This window comes from Eulemur rufifrons, chromosome 20 (genome assembly GCF_041146395.1).
Source record: "Eulemur rufifrons isolate Redbay chromosome 20, OSU_ERuf_1, whole genome shotgun sequence".
Taxonomy (NCBI): Eukaryota; Metazoa; Chordata; class Mammalia; order Primates; family Lemuridae; genus Eulemur; species Eulemur rufifrons.
Genome location: NC_091002.1, coordinates 41,133,423 through 41,152,166, shown reverse-complemented (window position 1 = coordinate 41,152,166; position 18,744 = coordinate 41,133,423). Strand labels below are relative to the sequence as shown.

General features: G+C 51.6%; 1 protein-coding gene across 1 annotated transcript in view; it reads left to right on the top strand.

The window, feature by feature from the left end:
• The first annotated feature begins 293 nt into the window (after positions 1-293).
• The window catches only part of PREX1 (phosphatidylinositol-3,4,5-trisphosphate dependent Rac exchange factor 1), a 163,596-nt gene continuing 145,145 nt past the window's right edge, over positions 294-18,744 (top strand). Inside the window, exon 1 of the mRNA XM_069496562.1 lies at positions 294-663. Coding sequence (XP_069352663.1) covers positions 442-663 — 222 coding nt within the window. The 5' untranslated portion in view covers positions 294-441. The remainder of the gene's footprint in view (positions 664-18,744) is intronic.

Genomic DNA, 18,744 nt, shown 5'->3' with positions numbered 1-18,744 from the left:
GGCCCTCCTGGCTCCGCGGGGCCCCTTCCGGAGGGTTCCCGCCCGGGCCGCGCCGAGCTTCCGACGTAGGCGCCGAGCGCCGCGGCGCGTCTGCAGGGGCCCCGTGCGCGCGCGGAGCGCCTCTGCGGCCGAGCGCGGCGTGGCACTTGGCAGACGCTCCCTGGGCGGCGGGGGCGGCGGCGGCGGCGGCGGCGGGGCCGGCCGTCTGGGAGCCCCGAGGGCCGGCCCCCTCCCGCCCCTGGTCCAGCCTCCGCTCGCTGCCTCCGCCCCCGGCCCGGGCCGCCCGCCCCCCGGTCCCGCCCGCCGCGCCAAGCGCCCGGCCCGCCGCTGAGCCCGGCCCGCCGGCGCGCCCCGTCCGGGATGGGGCGCCTGGACGCCTGAGTCGCCGTTCCGCACGACCTCCGCGCGGGGGAAGGACCGGCGCCGCGCGGCCGCGCTAGAATGGAGGTACCTAGCGGCAGCGGCGGCGGCGACCTCAGCGGCGACGGGGCAGGGGACGGTGCCCATCCGGATTCCCGGACCTCCGGCGCCTCTGCGCCCAGCTCCGGCCCGTGCGCGGCCGCCCGGGAGTCCGAGCGCCAGCTGCGCCTCCGCCTCTGCGTCCTCAATGAGATCCTGGGCACCGAGAGGGACTACGTGGGCACCTTGCGCTTCTTGCAGTCGGTGAGTGTCGCCCGGGGAGCGCGGGGGCAGCCTTCGCTCCGCCGCTAGCCAGAGCTGCGGTCCCCGCTACCTGTGGCCGCGGTTCCCGGGGGTCTAGAGAGTCGCCTCGGGGGTGCTCCGCGGGGCGCGCGGCGAAGTGGAGGAGATCCGGGCTCCTCCAGAGCTGCGCTGTCGCCTCCCTGGCCGGCCCGCGTCCAGCTCCGACTCGGGGTCTCCCGCACTCCGTTTCCCACCCTGCGCGCGCTGCCCTTTTGTCTTTTCTTCCCACTCCCCGCCTTTCAAATAGTTTTAAAATTAGTTACATCCGCGAGGCAGGGGCTCTGGAACCCCGGCGCAGGGAGCTTTTGCTCCTGCGTCTTTTTCCCGGGAACAACTTCGCCGCCTGGTGTACCACCGACTACTCATCCAGGACAGACCTTAGGAATCCTTGAGTCCAGCGTCCCTCCGGGTTGAGTAGCGTAGGGTAAAACCCGAAGACCGGAGGAGGGATGGGAACTGACAAAACCCCAGGGAAGAATCTCTCGTGTACACATTTTTGCTGGTGTCCCGGGAGAGTGGGTTTCGAACTCACGACTCGGCAGTCCAGCCTCCCTAACCTCCCCTGCCCCTGAGTCTCCAAGTTGCAAAACCACAGCCTTAGACTTTGTGAAATAACAACAGCTGAGCGCTTACTATGTGCCAGGCACCCTCCATGTGTCATTAATTAGCAGGTTTCACAAGTGGCCCATGAGGTAGGGACAAGCATTTCCCCCATTTTTTAGATGGGGAGAAATTTTTAGCCTCCGGAGAGGCTGAGTGACTTGCCCAGGATCACACAGTTGGTTAAGTGGGGATACTGGGCTTTGAACTAGCGCAGCCGCAGCCGCTGCTCTAAACCTCCATTCTATGCTGTATTTCTTTTTATTTTTTTCTGTGAGAGAGAGGAAGGGGCCACTTCCCTACTCTCCTAGGAAGTGAGAAAACTGGCTCAGGGGTGGTGGGGGTGGGACAGAGGTAGAGCCTTGGGTGGAAGTTAGGAGACTCCAGGGGCTTTAATCTCCATGCCTCCTGCTGGGACCTCATTTACTCCGCTTCCCTGCTCTAGGAAGTCGTTTAATCCTGGTTCAGGAAGGGCTGGTGCGGGGGTGGCTCTTTCAGAGACCCCAGAGCCAGGCTCTGCAGCTCCCAGTCTCTGGGGTAAAGAGAGAGACTGTGGGATCCCCAGGGCTCCCCTGGCTTAGGGGTGCAGTTGAGGCTGCGTGAGATCCGGATTTCAACTCAGGGAGGGGGGAGCCCCAGAGCCCTTCTCCCTGTAAAAGGAGGGGTGTCGGGGCGTGGGGTACACAGAGGCATTGCAAACCATTTGGCCAGCGGACTCTTCTAGAACGGCCTGTAAGAATAAGGCAGGGCTGGCTCTCTTTCCCATGTCTTCATCTCTCACAGTTTCGGGGGGTGAGGGGGAAAATCTGCTCAATTTGAAGCTGGCAGTTTTTGAATTAAAGATGCAGACTTGGCCCCAGTATCTTTGAGCCAATGTCAGATTCTAGGGAACTCCTCACTTCTCCTTCTGAGACACTCCCCGCTCCTCAGTCTGGAAGAGAAACAGGAAACACAAACCAATTTTTATATTAATGGGAAAGAAAATATACCTCTCCCTCCCACGCCCCTGCCCTAGATGGTGTGGTTCATTTCAGAAAAGATACAGACTGTGTTTGAGTGAGCTGTGGTTTTAAATCATCCTTGTGTGGAGTTGGAGGACGCTGGAATAATGGAAATTGATTGGAGTCAACCATTCTTATGTGTAAAGAAACGGGAAAAAAAGATTTGTCTACTTCCACGTTGTCTCCTGACACTTCTAATATGTTGAGCTCATCACATTTTTTTTTTGTTGTTGATGTGTCAGTTTTGAGATGAGTTGGTTCTGCCTTTGACATGTGTCTTGGACCAATCATGCCACCTGTCCTGACCTCAGTTTCCCTACCTGTAAAATAAGAGGAGAGCGGATCCAGGTTTCCTTTCTGCCTTGTCCTTTTGTGTGTCCCGAAGCTGGTGACAGAAACAGACTAATTGTGTAACCTGACCAGCCATACCTCGTTTGCCAGCCACAGGAGTCCCGCTCCATGAGGAATGGCCCCTAAACAACCCAGGGAAGGTCTTTTAGTTTTGAAAACCTGGGGCTTAGAGCTTCTGGAACTGCTAATTACCACGGCTTTCCATGGCAGTGAGGCTGGCGGCCCACAGGTTGTGATTTTCTTCTTCCCACTCTCTCTTCCCTGCCTCTGTACGTGCTAAGGGATTTCCCCCCTGCCTCCTGGCTTGGAAGAATGCACGGTAATCCCACTTTGCTTTTAATTCCATGTGGTAGAGGCAGGCCTTAAGGGACAGCCCTGGCCTTCCTGTGTCCCTGGTTTGGAGGTGCTGTCAGCCACTGGAAAGGACGCCTCTGTGATAGGCTGAGCATTGTGGGAGATGCCGAGAAGTCAGGTCTGGCTCCTGTCCTCCAGGAGGGGACAGTCTAGTCGAGGGTGGCAAAACAGGCATTTAAAAAAAATCCAAGTGGAAGGCTGGGCTCTTGGAGCCAGACTGCTTAGGGCTAAGTCCTTGGACTTGTGACCTTGGGCAAGTGGCTTAACCTTTTTGAGCCTTACTTTCCTCATTTGTAAAATGGGGGTGATAATAGATCCTATTTTACAGATTTTTCAAAACAGGATAAGTGAGAGATAAATTGACATAAAACAGGTAGAACTGTGCCTGGCAGGTAGTAAGGTATATAAATACTAATAATAATGATTATTATTTGACAGTAGGGTTATGGGATTTCAGCATTCAGAGAGTGGGGGTGATCAGGGAGGGCTGCCTGGAGGAAGTGAGGTCCAAGTCAGCAGTGAAAGGAGGACAGGGGCTCCAAGTGAGTTTCCTTTTGATCCTCTAAGTTCCAGCCACAGGAACTAGCGGTTTTGTTTGGTTCCGGGCCTGGGGCTTTGTGGTTCCTCCAGAATCTCTCCATCTATCCCCATCTCCTTCAGGAACTGGATTGCACCGCCCACCCCACCTCCAAGGGGTCCTGTGAGTTTGGTGTTTTGTGTGTGTTTATTAAAGAATCATGACAAGGCAAGGACAGCCCATGTAGTGCAGATGCTGGGTCTGTCTGTCTGGGAGGCCACCACAGGAGTTGTGGGAGACAGTGCCCTGCCTTTTGACTTGGAACCTTGGATCTCAACGTTTAGAAGCCGTGGCTGTGCTCTTGGGCAGTGTTAGTCAGGATGAAAACAATGACAATCATTGCTGTGTAGAAACTGACACCTATTTATCATTTACCATTATAAGCACTTTGCACGTGTCAACTCGTTTAACCTTCTCTGTGAAGGGGGCGCTGTTGTGACTTTCATTAACAGATGAGGAAACTGAGGCAAAGTGTAAGTGAGCTCCCTGGGTTGCGTAGACAGCGTTGCCAGGATTTGATCCCAGGCTGCCTGACCCCAGAACTCATGTCACCAGCCACTTTGCAGACTGCCTCTGGCTTATAAAATAGGGGCTTAGCACATGATTCGTTAAGGTGGCAGAACTGGGATTCGAACCCAGGTCTCTGTGACCTTTAACCTCCTTCTGTGCTTCCTCCTGTTACTTCCCCTCTGTGACATCTGTTCTCTCCTCTGCAGAATGGGCAGAATGTGGACGATTGGAAATGGCAGGCTGTGGGTTCCTCCTCTGTGCTCTGTGTCTGCTCGTGGCGTGAGGGTTGAGTGGGGCTCTGGAGCCAGGCCGCTGGGGTTCAGATCCTGGATTTCCTTTACACCAACTGTAGGTGACCCTGGCCAGGTCACTGACCTGCTCTGTGCCTCAGTTTCCCCTTCTTTACAGTGGGCATGGTATAGCACCCGCATCACAGAGGTGTGATGAAGCTTTCATGAGCCTGAGGTTAAAGCTCTTAGAACAGTGCGAGGAACATTGGATGCTTGGAATGTTACGGTGACTTTTTTGGGGATGTGCAGCAATGAGATTGTCTTTTTGGAGCTCAAAGGCTCCCAAGGCCTGAGTAAGCGTTCGGCCCACCTGCCTCTTGATTGGATTGGCTCAGAGTCTCTGCTTGCAAGGGGAGAGACCTCAGGGGCAGGTGCCAATGGCTCCCATGGTGGATGTACCCGCCAGGCAGTGGTGGGGAGCAAGGGGGAGCCTAGGTGGGTGGGCAGAGAGACCCTTGGCTGGGGGTCAGTCACCAGTTTTCTGGAAAGCTCCCTGTGACTGAGGACAGAGACCCGTCACTCCTAGGCACCCAGAGGGTCTGCCCGGAATCGGCTGGGGTCCCTGAGGAACAGAGATTGTGGACAGAAAGCTCCCAGAGTGCTTGCCCTGGTTCTGCTTTTTGGAGGAAGGAGACCAAAGTTTTTCTTCTCATTGGAGCTCTGCTTGCCAAACAAGAAACTGTGGTTTTGTGTTGTCACTATTTTTTGTTTTTTGAAAGATTCTGTCCTTCTAGTCTCACACTAGGGAGATGTGCTGGGGGGAGGGGTGGTGGTGGGGCGGGCACGCCTTTGATTCTGCAGTCACTGACACAGAGTGACCTCCCTGGTGACCTGGGGGATTTTCACGTGGTCCTGTTGTGAAAAGTAGGATGCTAAGAAGTATACATAACACAATTCTGTTTTTGGAAGGTAAACAATAACCATAATATACGCATGTGTGTCGTATGTGTAAGGTTACGGGAGCTTGAAGAAAAGGAAGTGGAGAAAAGCAATCAGGACGATACAAAAGGAAAAAAATGTACTAAAAAATACTTTTCATATAAAATTATGCATATGTGTGTGTATATATTTTCTTAAAAATGCCAACAGAAAGAATTGTATTTCCAGTGTGGTTATTAGAGCAAGGCAACAACAATGGTAATAATAATTTGCTAATATTTATACATTTGCAAGCCCTGTGTAAAGCTTCCTCATGTATTAAAAGCTGCAGATATTCTTATGCTTCCCATTTTACAAATGAAAGACACAGAGAGGCCAAGTCAGTTTCCCAAGATCACACAGCCTGATAGAGCTGGCGTTTGAACCCGGGTAGCCTGGCGACATGGCCCATGTTCTTTGCCACAACCTTGAGTTGTTGCAGTGTGATGCTGTGTTCATGTGCAAAATTACTGCTTTTGTGAGACCTCTGGGCTGCCCAAGTGGGCAAGAATTGAGTCAAAAGGTCCAAATTATCTCAGTTTTAGGATGCCAGAGAGCCTGGGCTGGGCCACCTTGTAGCGGACTGAATGTCATCAGGAAGTCAGTGAAAATCTTTTGATGATAAAAACCTAAGTGTCAGCAGGAGTGAGATGGGCCCCACTTTTTGGGTATGGCAAACAGAGCTACGTACAGGTAAAACCATAAAGGTACTAGACTGCTTTTCTCAGTGTGCAGGTAGTCATGGAGCACCTGCTGTATACTCAAGGCAGTGTTCTAGGCTGTGAGAATGCAGCCATCACCAGGGCAGATGTGGTCCTTGTCCTTACAAGAAGGACAACCCCATGGAGATGCTAGAATGCGTGCATTTGAATGAGTATGTTCTTCAAATAAAGCGTACTGGAAGCCTATCTACTGTTATTCTGGTGTTTGCCATGGTAACCATTTAACTGTCCCCTTAAGAAGAGATGGATGGGGTTGGTGTCCCTGGCTTTTGAGACTTCAGGGCACCCCTTTCTTGGAGAGGATCCCCCTTTATTGTATAGTAAGCTGAAGACCTGTTTGGCTTGAGGCCACCCCCTTAGATAAAGAAACTCACATCCTATGTGTTTCACAGCCCTTCTCCCTTAACAGTTTTGCAAGAGTTAAGTCTTTGAAGCAGGTGGTGCCTGGCTGCAAGAGAACCCCACTTCTCAGGCTTTTGTGACTTCCCTTCTGTTTTCCAACAGACACAGACTCTCTGGAATCCTGGTGGGAGGTGGGCGATGGGGTGGGCTGACCCTCAAACCTGTGTGCTGTGTCCACCAGCCTCGTTCCCCAGCCACAGGGCCAGGTCAGAGCTGATTCTTGCCCTAGAGCTTAGGAGACATAGAACTTGAAAGGAAGCCAGGCAGGTCACTGGGTCTGACTCTCCTTGTCTTGCAGGTGAGACGAGCGTGCGGAGGGGGGGATGAGCACTGATTTAGGGCATCCACAATGCGGCTTGTTAGCGTTCCATCCCTAGGGCCCTGGGGAGAGGGCTCAGTGGCCCACAGCCTTCTCTGGGGATTCGTGTTTTAACCAGCATCAAAAGTCCCTCTTAACGAGGTTCCACAGAGAACATTTCTGGCCCTAGCAGCTGATATGGGGCAAATCCCACCTCTCTGCCAGCCCTCATCACTGTGGACATGTTGGGGCTGGATGATTCTTTGTTGGGGGGGCTGTCCTGTGCATTGTAGGGTGTTGAGAAGCACCCCTGGCCTTTACCCACTAGATGCCAGTGGCACCCCCCGCCCCCCAGTGGAAACAATCAAATATCTCCAGACATTGCCAGATACCCTGGGGGCGGGGGCAGGCATGCAGAATAGCCCCAGCTGAGAACCACTGGGCTAAAATCTTCTTTGACCCCCAGTTCTGTTTCCAGATTGTTTTGGGGCACTTACCGGCCTTTTTTTGAAATATTGCCGTATGGGATCGATGTGGATTCATGCATGTGTGTTCACATAAGTAACATGATGCCGTCTCCTTCCCCCCTGCAGTGTGCCTTGGGCTCTAGAATTAGATGGCCTGGCTTCAGGTTCTGCTCTGCCCCTGCATGACCTTGGGCATGTCCCTTTACCTCTTTGAGCCCTGCTTTCTCCATCTGCAAAATGGGGATGATCCTGGCCCTCACAGGAGTGAGTGCGACAGTCCGTGGAAAGTGCCTGCCAGGGCTGAGTGCCGCGGAAAGGCAGGGCTCACCCCAGGGTCTGCTGCAGGCTCCCCCTCCACCATGAGGAAACACCGAGGAAGAAGGGGAGCCCTCTGGTTTGGATTTTTTTTTTTTTTTTTTGAGACAGGGTCTCACTCTGTCGCCTAGGCTTAAGTGCAGTGGCGTGATTATAGCTCACTGCAGCCTGGAACTCCTGGGCAAAAATGACACTCCCTGCTCAGCCTCCTGAGTAGCTGGGCATGAACCACCGTGCCTGGTTATTTTTAAAATTTTTTTGTAGAGATGGTGTCTTGCCACGTTCCCCAGCCTGGTCTCAAACTCCGGACCTCAAGCGATCCTCCTGCCTCGGCCTCCCAAAGTGCTGGGATTACAGGCGTGAACCACTGTGCTCAACCTCCATGTAGATTTTTAAGTTTATTTTTATTTTCTTGGCTCCTTGAGAACCAGAAGGGAATCTGTCTGCTCCTCCTTTGTCTTGTGGTTGGACACTCAATCTGTGTTTACCCGCCTGGTTCCTTCCCCAGGGTGGAACTGACAGACGAGCCATTGATTCCGGGCCAGAGGAGGCGAGGCTGATTCAGGCTGGCAGGACCAGGGGCGCTGAAGGCTGGTGGGGGCTGGTAGCCATCAGCCACCAGGACCTGGGGTCTTGTACTTTTCCCCTTGCTGGGGGGCGGGGGTGGCTTCTGTAAGGAGCTTCTCTTTGGAGGATCAAGGCAAGGGCCAGGGCAGGGTGTGGGCAGCCAATTTTCTTATTCATTCACTTATTCGCTCAGTAAGTGGACACTCAGCACCTACTATGTGCCAGGCACTGTGCTAGGTGCTGCCATGTGGCTGGAACAAGATGGACAGGTCTCTGTCCTCAGGGAATCTTCAGGCAACACAAAGAGAGAGCACTTGTGGAAAGGGCAAGAGTTGTCATAACATTCACTGAGGCCCTGCTATGCGCCAGGCATGGTGCTAAGTGCTTTGTGTGGATTATCTCTTTTTGAGCCCTTGCAACAACCCTTTGAGGTTGATACATCATTATACCTATTTTGCAGATAGGGAAGCTAAGGCTCAGAGGGATTGAGTAACTTGCCCAAGTCCACACAGCTGAGGAGTGGATACATAGAGAGGGAAATAAAGTGACAATATATTGGTGTTAGGGATGGTGGCATCTACGTTAGACCAGATGGCCAAGGAAAGCCTCTCTGAGGAGGTGACATTTGAGCTGAGTCCTGAAGGAGGAGAAGAAGTCACCTGTGGAAAGAGTTGAGAGCAGAGTGTTCCAGGCAGAGGGAGCAGCATGTGCAAAGGCCCTGAGGCAGGACCGTGCTTGGCTTGTTTGAGGAACAGTGAGAGGCCAGGGTGGCTGGAGGGGAGAGCAGGGGGGATGAGATTGGTGTGGTTGGTAGAGGCCAGGCTGCACAGGCCTTATATGTGTGGTGAGCACTTTGGGTTTTGTTCCTAGTGGCGAGAGGAGCCCCTGCAGGGGTTTCAGTAGGGGTGTGGCATGGTTCAGCTGATGATCCAGAAAGCAGGACTGCACAGTGGTCTTTCAGCAGCCACCTCCTGTCTCCGGCCTGGACACCCATCCAGCAGGGAGTGACCACATCTTTCCTCCCCCAGGCAGATCCCGGGCCTGCTCCCAGGTTGCTGTGTGACCTGGGGATGGTTCTGTCCCCTCTCTGGGTCTCAGCTTCCCTGTGGGTACTGTGTCACCAGGTAACCAGGGCAGGCTCCCTGGAGGAGGCCTGTGACCCAGAGGGGAGTTTGGGCCCCTGTCTGTGGCCAGGGTGTGGACAGGATGTGAAGGTAGCTGTCTCTGGGCTGGGCGGGCTGTGAACGTGAGAGGGGCCCTGCTTCCTGAGACAGAGGAAGGCACCCCTGTTTTCTGTTCAGGAAACTAATTTGCATGCTCAAAAACTGTTTGGCAGGACCTTTGACTCCACCCTCCACTCAGACATCATAACAGCACTTGGCCCTGTGTCAGCTGTCATCTCTGCCCTCCGGGGATATATTCTTCAGGCCCCCTTCATGGGTGAGGAAAACAGGTGCAGAGAGGCCAAGTGGCTTGCCCAAGGACACACAGCCAGGGAACGGCCAGGACTGTCGCATTCGACTCCTCTGGTCTCACCCCTGCCTCATGCATTCTGTCCTTACGCAGCCAGAGGGATCCGGTTAGAACCTAAGTCAGTTACATCTTGACTGGAGTAAAAGCAAAGTCCTTAGAATGGCTGGAAGGTCCTGCAGGATCCGCCCCCCGTGGCCTCTCCCATGTCCTCTCTTACAACTTTCTGTTTCCTCACACAGTTCTTTAAATGGAGATATTCACACACCGTAAACCCCACCCTTTCAGGTGTATGATGCAGTGGTTTTGTGTATGTTCACAGATTGTGTGATCATCTCCATCATCCAACTCCAGAACCTCCTGTTGCTCTACCTCCTTACCCCCTCCCCCCAACCACATTTGCCCTTCTCAGATGCACCGAGCACGCACACCCCCAGGACTCTTCCACTGCTCTGTCTGGAATGCTCTTCCCCTGGAACCCCTGTGGCTCACTCCTTCACCTCCTTCAGGCCTTTGCTCAAACATCGTGTTCTCTACCAAGTCTCCTCGGACACCCCACCTCCCTGCTTCTCCACTTCTTGTCTTCTTTCCTAGCATCATTTGTTTTCGTTAGTTAACGCACCAGACATTTTACTTATTTATTGTTTATTGTCTGTCTCCCTCCCTGGAATGTCAGCTCTACCGGGATGGGGATTTTTATCTGTTTATTCACATTGTCTCTCCAGCACCGGAACAAAGCCTGGCACATAGTAGATGCTCATTAAATATTTGTAGAATGAAAAAAAGCTCCTCTATACATACTTTTGTTTTGTTGCATGATATGCTTGTTTTGAATTACATAACTGCTGAGTATTTTCGTGTAGGCTTTCCTGCAGATCTGGGACTGTAATAGTCTGGTGTCCTTTAAGGTAACCTAAGATACGTGAGTGGGTGTGGGCTGAGGGGAAGAATTTTCTGCAGTGTGGCATTGTGCTGAAGTGCCCAGGGCCTTGGCCAGATTGTCTGGGTCTGAATCTTGTCTCTGCCCCGCAGTGGCTCTGTCACCCTGGGCAAGGAGCTTTCCCTCTCTGAGCCTTGGTTTCCTCATCTGTAAAATGTGTTGGGGCACTTGGCTCAGTCAGGCACCTGGCCAGGCCCCAGTAATTGGTAGTGGTTCTTTCTTAAAATTATGTTTTAGAGTCTTAGTATTTTCCTACTTTCTGCACAGGGAAAGTTATGTAAAGCATCTCATCATGGGGACACTGCCTCAGATCCTTCCTGGGACTTGCTTATTTCAATGAGCAACTGAGGTCATTTGGACCAAGTGGACCCTTGCCCTGGGCACGTGGTCTCTGCACTCTGAAGGAAGCTGGGTGCCAGAGCGTCTCTGGGATGATGTCATTTGGAGCTAGAAGATGCGGTTCACTTTTTTCTCCAGGGAATCTACCCAAAGACTGGGAGGCAAAAAAAAAAAAAAAGGGTGAATTTCTCAAAAATACATGAAAGCTCCTCCCATTCTCCCATTCTCCCGCTGTGAAATCCCTCCAGGAACCTGAAGGGGCACCAGATGAACTGCTTACCACTTGTTGGGTACGCATCCTTGTTTCTCTTGTAGCCTCAGAGTTTTGCAGATGAGGAAACTGAGGCCCAGAAAGGTGAGGTCACTTGCCTGAGATCACACAGCGTTGGTATATTAGTTACCTGTTGTTGCTTAACAAATTACCACAAATTTAGTGGCTTCAAACAGCACTCACGTTATTACGTCAAGGTTTCTGTGGGCCAGTAGTGTGGGCACGGTGTAACCAGGTTTTCTGCTGGGGGTCTCCCGAGGCTGCCATCGAGGCGTTGGCTGGGGCTGCGATCTCATCGGAGGCTTGCAGTGGGGCGCTGCTTTAGGTTGTTGGCAAAATTCAGCTGCCTGGGATTTGGGGCTGAGGTCCCTGTTTTCTTATAGGCTGCTGGCTAGTGCGGCATGTCACCTCCTAGAGGCCGCCCTTGGGTCTTAGCCGTGTGGCCCTCTCACAGCGTGGCCACTTCACAGTCAGCGGGTGAATCACTGCTTTCGAATCTCCCTTCAGGAGGGTCCCAGTAACCCACCCCCTTTCCCCCTTAGTCCTCTTTTAAAGCCCTACCTGATTAGGTGAGTCCACTGAGTTAAGTGATTTGGGACCTTAATTATATCTGCAAAATCCTTTTATGTGTGTTATATACCGTAACCTGGTCACAGTTATATATCCTGACCTAAGCGTACCTGGATTCACATTCACAGTCCCGTCTACGTGAAATGGGATCCGCAGGCCATGTGCCAAGCGGGTAGGAATCTGCCTACCCAGAATGGTTGATGGTGACTTAACTCAGGATTGCGTGTTCTTGACCACTGCGTTTCATTTGCTCGCTCTCTGGCCTTGCCCGGCACAGCCCCAGAGTGAGTGGGCCAGCCGGCTGGCGGACTCCTTCTGGCTCGCTTTGAGCGAGGTGGGGCAGCTGGGCTGCAGTTAGTTCCCTGGCAGCACGTGGTCTCCCTCACATGGGACACATCCCACCAGGCGTCTCGGGAAGTGATTTGCCGATCGGATTGTTGAGGATAAGCCCAGAGCGTCTGCCCCCCTTGGTGGTCCCCTCTGCCTGGGGCTTGGGCTCAGACCTGGCCATGGGGCAGATGCTTGACTGCTTCCCTCCCAGGAGGCATTTATGCCAGTTGTTGTCTGCTGTTTACTCTTGAGGGTGGGTGGGGAGAAGCAATCTGGTTGTGTTGATTTCTGAATATTGAGGCTTATCCAGATAACTTACTGTTTAGTGATTCTTAATTTAATTCTGTTGTGCTCAGTGAATATGTTCTGTGGGTTTTTTGCCCTTTGGAATTGATCGAGACTTGGTTTATGACCCAGCATAAGGTCTACCGTAGTGACCATTCCATGTGCATTTGAAAAGAGTGTGTATTCTGAGGTTGTATGGAATGTTCTACGATTGCCATTTTATTTTGTTTATTTATTTATTCATTTGTTTTTGTAAAGATGTGATCTCACTGTGTTGTCCAGGTTGGTCTTGGACTCCTGGCTTCAAGCAGTCCTCCCACCTGGGCCTCGTAAAGTGCTAGGATTGCAGGCGTGAGCCACTGTGCCTGGCCCAAATGTCATTTTTAGCTCCAGGTGGTTGGTAGTGTTCAGGTCTTCTATATCCTTACCGATGTTTGGCCCGTTTGTTCTACCAATTGCTGAGAGAGACTGTGAAAGTCTCCAACAGCGATTTTGTAGATTTGTGTATTTGTCTCTTGAGTTCTGTCAGTTACTACTTTGTGTATTTTAAAGTTCTGCTGCTGGTAACACACATTTATGATTATGTCTTCCTAGTGAATTGACTCCTTTATCACTATGAAATACTTCTCTTTACCTCTGATAATGCTCCTTTTCTTGAAGTCTGTTTTGTCTGATATGACTGCAGCCACGCCAGCTTTCTTGTGCTTATGTCTTCCATATTTTTCCTTTTAGCCTCTTTGTATCTTTATATTCCAAGTGCATCTCTTACAGGCATCATGTAGTTGGATAGTCGCTACCTTTTAATTAGACTGTTTAGGATGCATATATTTAATGTAATTATTGACAAGGTTTAGATCTAACATCTTGCCACGTCCTTCTGGTTTGTGTGATGGGACAGTAACAGTCCTAAGGGGTCCTGCCTTCCCCCATCCCCACAATGCTGGAGGTAGAAGGAGCAGAACATGGTGGTTAATTGAATCCCAACTCCTTATTGTGGCTTACGAGGAGTCGTGTGATCTGGCCGCTATGCCGATCACATCTTCCTTCCTTCATTCTGTCCCAGCCCCACCAGCTTATTTTCTGTCCTGGAGCTGTGCTCAGCTGGTTCCAGCCTCTGAGCCTTTTCACTTGCTTTTCCTGTTGCCTGGAACAGTTTGCACTCTGATTTGCATCAGGGGCCCCTCCCTCTCTTCCAGCTCTCAGCCTAAGTACCACTTCTTCCGAGAGAGCCTTTGAATCCTATCTCTACGTCACTGCACCTATTTTCTTCTTGGTACCTGTCACTGCCTGAAATTGTCTTGTCTATTCACTTGTTTAATGTCTGTCTCTCCCATTAGAATATAAGTCACTTGAGGTCATAGCCCTTGTCTGCTGTGTTTGCTGACAAGTCCCCAACACCTAGCACATAATGGGTGCTCTGTTAGCATTTGTGGAAGGCGTGAATGCGTGATGAAAGGAATTGAATGGGGCCTGCTCTGAGGGAGGCCTTCCTGGCCGTGACTTTGTCTTGGGAGTGTCACCCCTGGTGTGTGGGGTAGCCACAGACTGGGCCCTTGGCCTCCTGCCCTTGCCACCCTGGGAGGGCAGAGGGATTGGAATGTTTTGTTTGCCATGTCAGGAAGCTCTGTGTGGCCCCAGGCACCAGCTGGTGGCCTGCATGGCTGCTGATTGGGTGGTTTTAGGATTTATTTCCCCTTGGTCACTAAGGTAGTAAATACAGCAGAGGTGTGTGTGTCAAAAGCACGTTTCCTATGTCTGTTCAGCTACTGGCCCTCTCTCTTACGAAACCCAGTGTGGTAAAATGATGTTTTGCGTATATACCTGGCTGCACATATTATAAAACCAAGTATGTTGTATTTATGGGCAATTTAATACATTTTTTCAAAGTTAACTTTTTGGTAACTTTTGAATTGATCATTCTCCCTTTCTCTTTTCTCCCTCCCCCTCCCTCCCCGCCATGCACACGCATCCACGCCTTATTATTGCTTTGATCCATTTGAGAGTAATTGCAGAGGTGATGCCCCTGGACACTCGAGCAGGCACCTCCCAAGAACACAGACAGTCTCTTCTGTCACCACAGTACATGGAACAAAATCAGGACATTTAACATTGACACCAAATGATACAGTCCACGATCTATATTCAGATTTCACCCATTTTCCCCAAAATGTCCTCTATACCCTTCTCTTCCCCCATCCCCACCCCCAGTCCCGGATCACGCATCGTGTTCAGCCACACGTCTCTTTGGTGATTTTGACTGTCCTTGACACAGACTCCATCAGGATGTGGTTCTGCTCACGCTTGTCCCAACGCCACCACTAACCAGCTCTGTGACCGTGGACCTCAGTTTCCTCAACTGTAAAATGGGGAAATCTCTGCCTCTACCTCATGGGCTTGTTTCCCGCTCCCACACATTTTATCGAGCACCTACTGTGTGCCTGGCCCTGTTACGGGTGCTGGGGTACAGAAGGAGGGAGGGTGGGCAGACATCCGGGCCCTCGGGGTGCCCGCGGGGGTGCAGTAAAGTAGGGGAGTGCTGGGCCCGGCGCCGGCTCCCTGGGCTGCCCACCGGGCACTGGCTGTGTTTGCTGCCACTGCATTGATTTTAGAACATTTGGAAAATAAAAATGAGTAAAAAGAGCTCGCCCTTCCTAACAGCTGTTTCACCTTCTGGTGCATTTCCTCCTTGTTCGCTGCGTTGTGTTTCGGCCGAGGTGTGATCACGCGGCACACACGATGTCACATCTCGCGCTCTCGCCCCTCGTGTGCCCGTCCTCGTGCTGCTGCCAAGCACTCGACATCGGCAGACCCTTAGTGGCCGCATAGCGAAACGCGGAGGCTCCGGATCCCTCCTGGCAGATCTGGCTACTTAGCAGCTGTGTGGTCGGTGGGCAAGTTGCTTTACCCGCGTGTGCCTCAGTTTCCTCAGTTCCTAAAATAATTTCTACCTCTTAGATTGATGGGGGAATGAGGTGAATTAGGACCTGCAACGCTCTCAGAGCAGTGCCTCGCACGTAGTAAGCGCTCCCTATATATTAGCTATAATTATAAGAATCATTATACTAATAGATAATGTAATAATGTCATACTAATAAAATTATTATTGAACCGTTCCTCTTATATTGGGTATTTAGGTAGTTTTCAGTTTTTCAAAATTTCAAACCCTGGGCATCTTTGATCATGTGCCTTCCATCGGTTCTTTCATCAGCTTAGTAACTGAGGGCTGAAGAAAACATGGTTTAGGATTGTTTGGTCTCTATTAGTTCAAATAAATGATGGCACTAGAATCCTAGGATCAGGTTGTCAGAGTTGGAGGAGACCGAGACATCGTCTCATTTTTCTTGAAGGGGAAACTGAGGCACAGAGCTATTCAGTGACTTGGCCCAGGGTTACCAAGTGAGTTTGTGGCTGAGTTGGAACTTGAACCCAGGTTTTCTGACTCCTATCCCACAGTGGTGTCCTTGTCTCCAGTGGCTAGGACTCCTTGGAGGACAGCGAGGGAGGTTTAAGTTGTATGCGAGTGGGCGGGATGAAATCTGCTCGTCCCTGGGCCAGCCGCCGAGACTCAGGCCAGGGCTGGGTGCGGAGCCTGCCTGTGCCGCAGGGCAGTGGGGAGGGCTGGCTCCTGGAAGGGAAACCCCTGGGTGTTGGGACAGAAGAGGGGGAGGGATGCCAGGTAGGAGCGGCTCTTCTCCCCTGTGCTGGGGCTTCAATCCCAGATCAGAAGCCTTTGCCTGGCCCCAAAGGAGGGGGTCCCAAGGGAGCCCTCTTGTCACCTGGCCTGCTTGCAGAACCTCTCGGCTTTTCCACGTCTTACCTTCAGAGCCTTGTTCGTGTCCTGCCTCCTAGGAGGCCTTTCCTGACTATTCTTGCCTTTTCCATGGGTCTAATAATAATACTTGTGCCCACATGTGTGTGGTGTTGTGCTCAGTGGACACTTTCCAAGCACTGTCGCCTCCCAGGAACCTAGTGGGGAAAGTGTTCCTATGTTGCCTACTATATAGATGAAGAAACAGAGGCTCAGAAAGGTTCAGTACCCTGCCCAGGGTCACACAGCATCCTTCTCTTTTATTGGAGACACAGCTTGTGTGTTTTGACTTCTCTGAGGCCACACAGCCTGGGTGTGAATCCAGCCTCTGCCCCTTCTAGGTATGTCACCTCAGGAAAAGGACTTAGTCTCTGTATCTGGGAGGAGAACATTCCAGGCAAATGAAACAGCAAGTGCAAAGGCCCTGAGGCAGGAGCATGTGTCAGGATCAGCAAGGAGGCTAGAGTGGCCAGGGGCAGAGTGACAGGAGGTGAAGTCAGGGAGGTGACAGCAGGAGTGGGGAGGCTGGTGGGCAGATTGCGCAGGGCCTCGTGGGCTGTCGTAAAGACTTTGCATTTTGCTCTGAGTGGGGTGGTAGCTCTTGGAGCATTTCAGCAGAGGAGGGACCGACCTGACTCAGTTTCCCCAGGATCCCTCTGGCTGCTGAGGCAGAGAAGATGGTAGGGGCTGGGGTGGAGGCAGAGGGAGGAGGCTGCCACGGCAGCCCAGGTCAGGGAGGATGGCGGCTGGAGACCGGGTGTCCTGCAGGGGGTTAGGAGGTAGTTCATTGCACCTCCTTTGTGCTCCTGTGCTGATCAGTTCTGTGACCTGGGGTCCTGGCTTCGTTTCATTGAGCCTCTGTATTCTCATCTGCAAAATGGTGTTAATGATGTTACCTCTCATGGGGCTGTGGGGATGCATTGCATGAGGTGACAAATGTGAAGTGTTCCCCAGGGTGCGTGGCACGGTGTAAGCTCTCAGCAAACATTCATGGAATGAGCCAGTGAGTGGACTTTGGGGCTGCTCCAGCTCTGCCCAAGGCGCCCACCCCTGAGGTCAGCCCCAGAGTGGGAAGCATCCTGTTCTTCCTTCACTCCGTCCTCACCCTTCCCCTGCGCGGAGATTTGAATGAACAGAACCCAGAATGTTCTGGCAACAGTTGCTCCCCCTTTGCTAGTGACAAAGACATCTTTGTTATGCCTGGGTGTGAAATTCATTTCAGAAATGAGGATGATGCAGGCTCAGGAGTCAGCTTGCGAGGATGGGAGGGGTTTGGGAGGAGGGTGTCCCCGTCCTGCCCAGGGCCCTTCAGTGGACGGTCTGTGTCCCCACAACCCTCTAGGGTCCAGAATGGGTCCAGAATGCTCTTGAATGGGTAGTGTTTTGTGAGATGAGAACACATTTCTGCTGAGAAACCACATCAGCCAATGTCACCCTCCATGCCCTTACCACTGTTACATGAATACAAGAGTTATAATACCCGGTGCTGGTGTGGCTGCTGCGAAGCAGGCAGTCCCATATGATACTGGCAGGGGTGTCAATGGAAAATAGTTTGGCAGTGTCTTTATAAATAAAAGCCCGTGATACTTGATTCAGTTTCTTTAGGAATCTCTCCTGTAGAAACAAGAAAAGTGTGTAAAGATTTAAGTTACAAAGATCTTTATTCCACTTTTGTTTATAATGGCAAAAGAAATGGGAAACCACATGAGTGGTTGTTAGCAGAGAAAAGTCTAACTAAGCTGGTTGTTCATCCACATGTTGAAGTGTCAGGAAGCTGTTTAGAAGAATCCGCTTGGTCTCTCTCTCTCTGGATGTGAAGGGCTGTGCATGCTGTACTGTTACGCAAGAAAGGCCAAATTGCTGTGTCAAATGTAGATTGGGATCCCAATTTTGTAGGGAAAAAAACCTACACAAAAGTCTCTCTTGGTGGGTGTTTATGAGTGTGGAGAAAGGTACCACAGGGTGTGTACCAGGATATTAGCTTTGGTGGCCTCAGGCTGAGAATGGGGAGGCGTGTAAATAAAGATTTTTTACTCTTTTTATGTTTTTTTGCATTGCTACACTAGTTACAATTAACATGTTATTTTTCAAATTAATACAGTCTAACAATAATTTTTAAAAAGACAGTTGGCTGTTCCCTCTGCCAGCCCTCTTTTCCCAGATATGAGTGTGTCTCATTGCTGTCTTCAGCCACACTGTGCTCAGATGTGCTCCTCGGAGCAGCCTTCCCTGACCATTCCGTGAATGAATGGGTATTGGATTCCTTTGAGCTGTCCCATTATTCAGAATGCCTCCTCTGAGAAGCCGTTCCTGCTCCCCTCAAGCATCTGTGACCCTCCTCCTCTGCCTCCCTAACCCTCCATATGACCCCTGAACCCTCATCACACTCTGCCAGATGTTGGATCTGTTTGGGGTCCACCTTGACCTTGGGATCCCGGATGCTGAGCCCAGCACCTGGCACACAGTGAGTGCTCAATAAATGCTTGCTATTCTCTTGTTAGGAACTTCCCTATCTGAATGCTCAAAGTTTGAGAGGTCCTGGTATATTCTTTCAGTCCTGGCTCCTCTTCTTATCAGCTGGGTGAGCTGGGGCAAGTCATTTAACATTTTTGAGTTTTAATTTTGTCCTCAATAAAGTGAGAATAATGATATCCTCG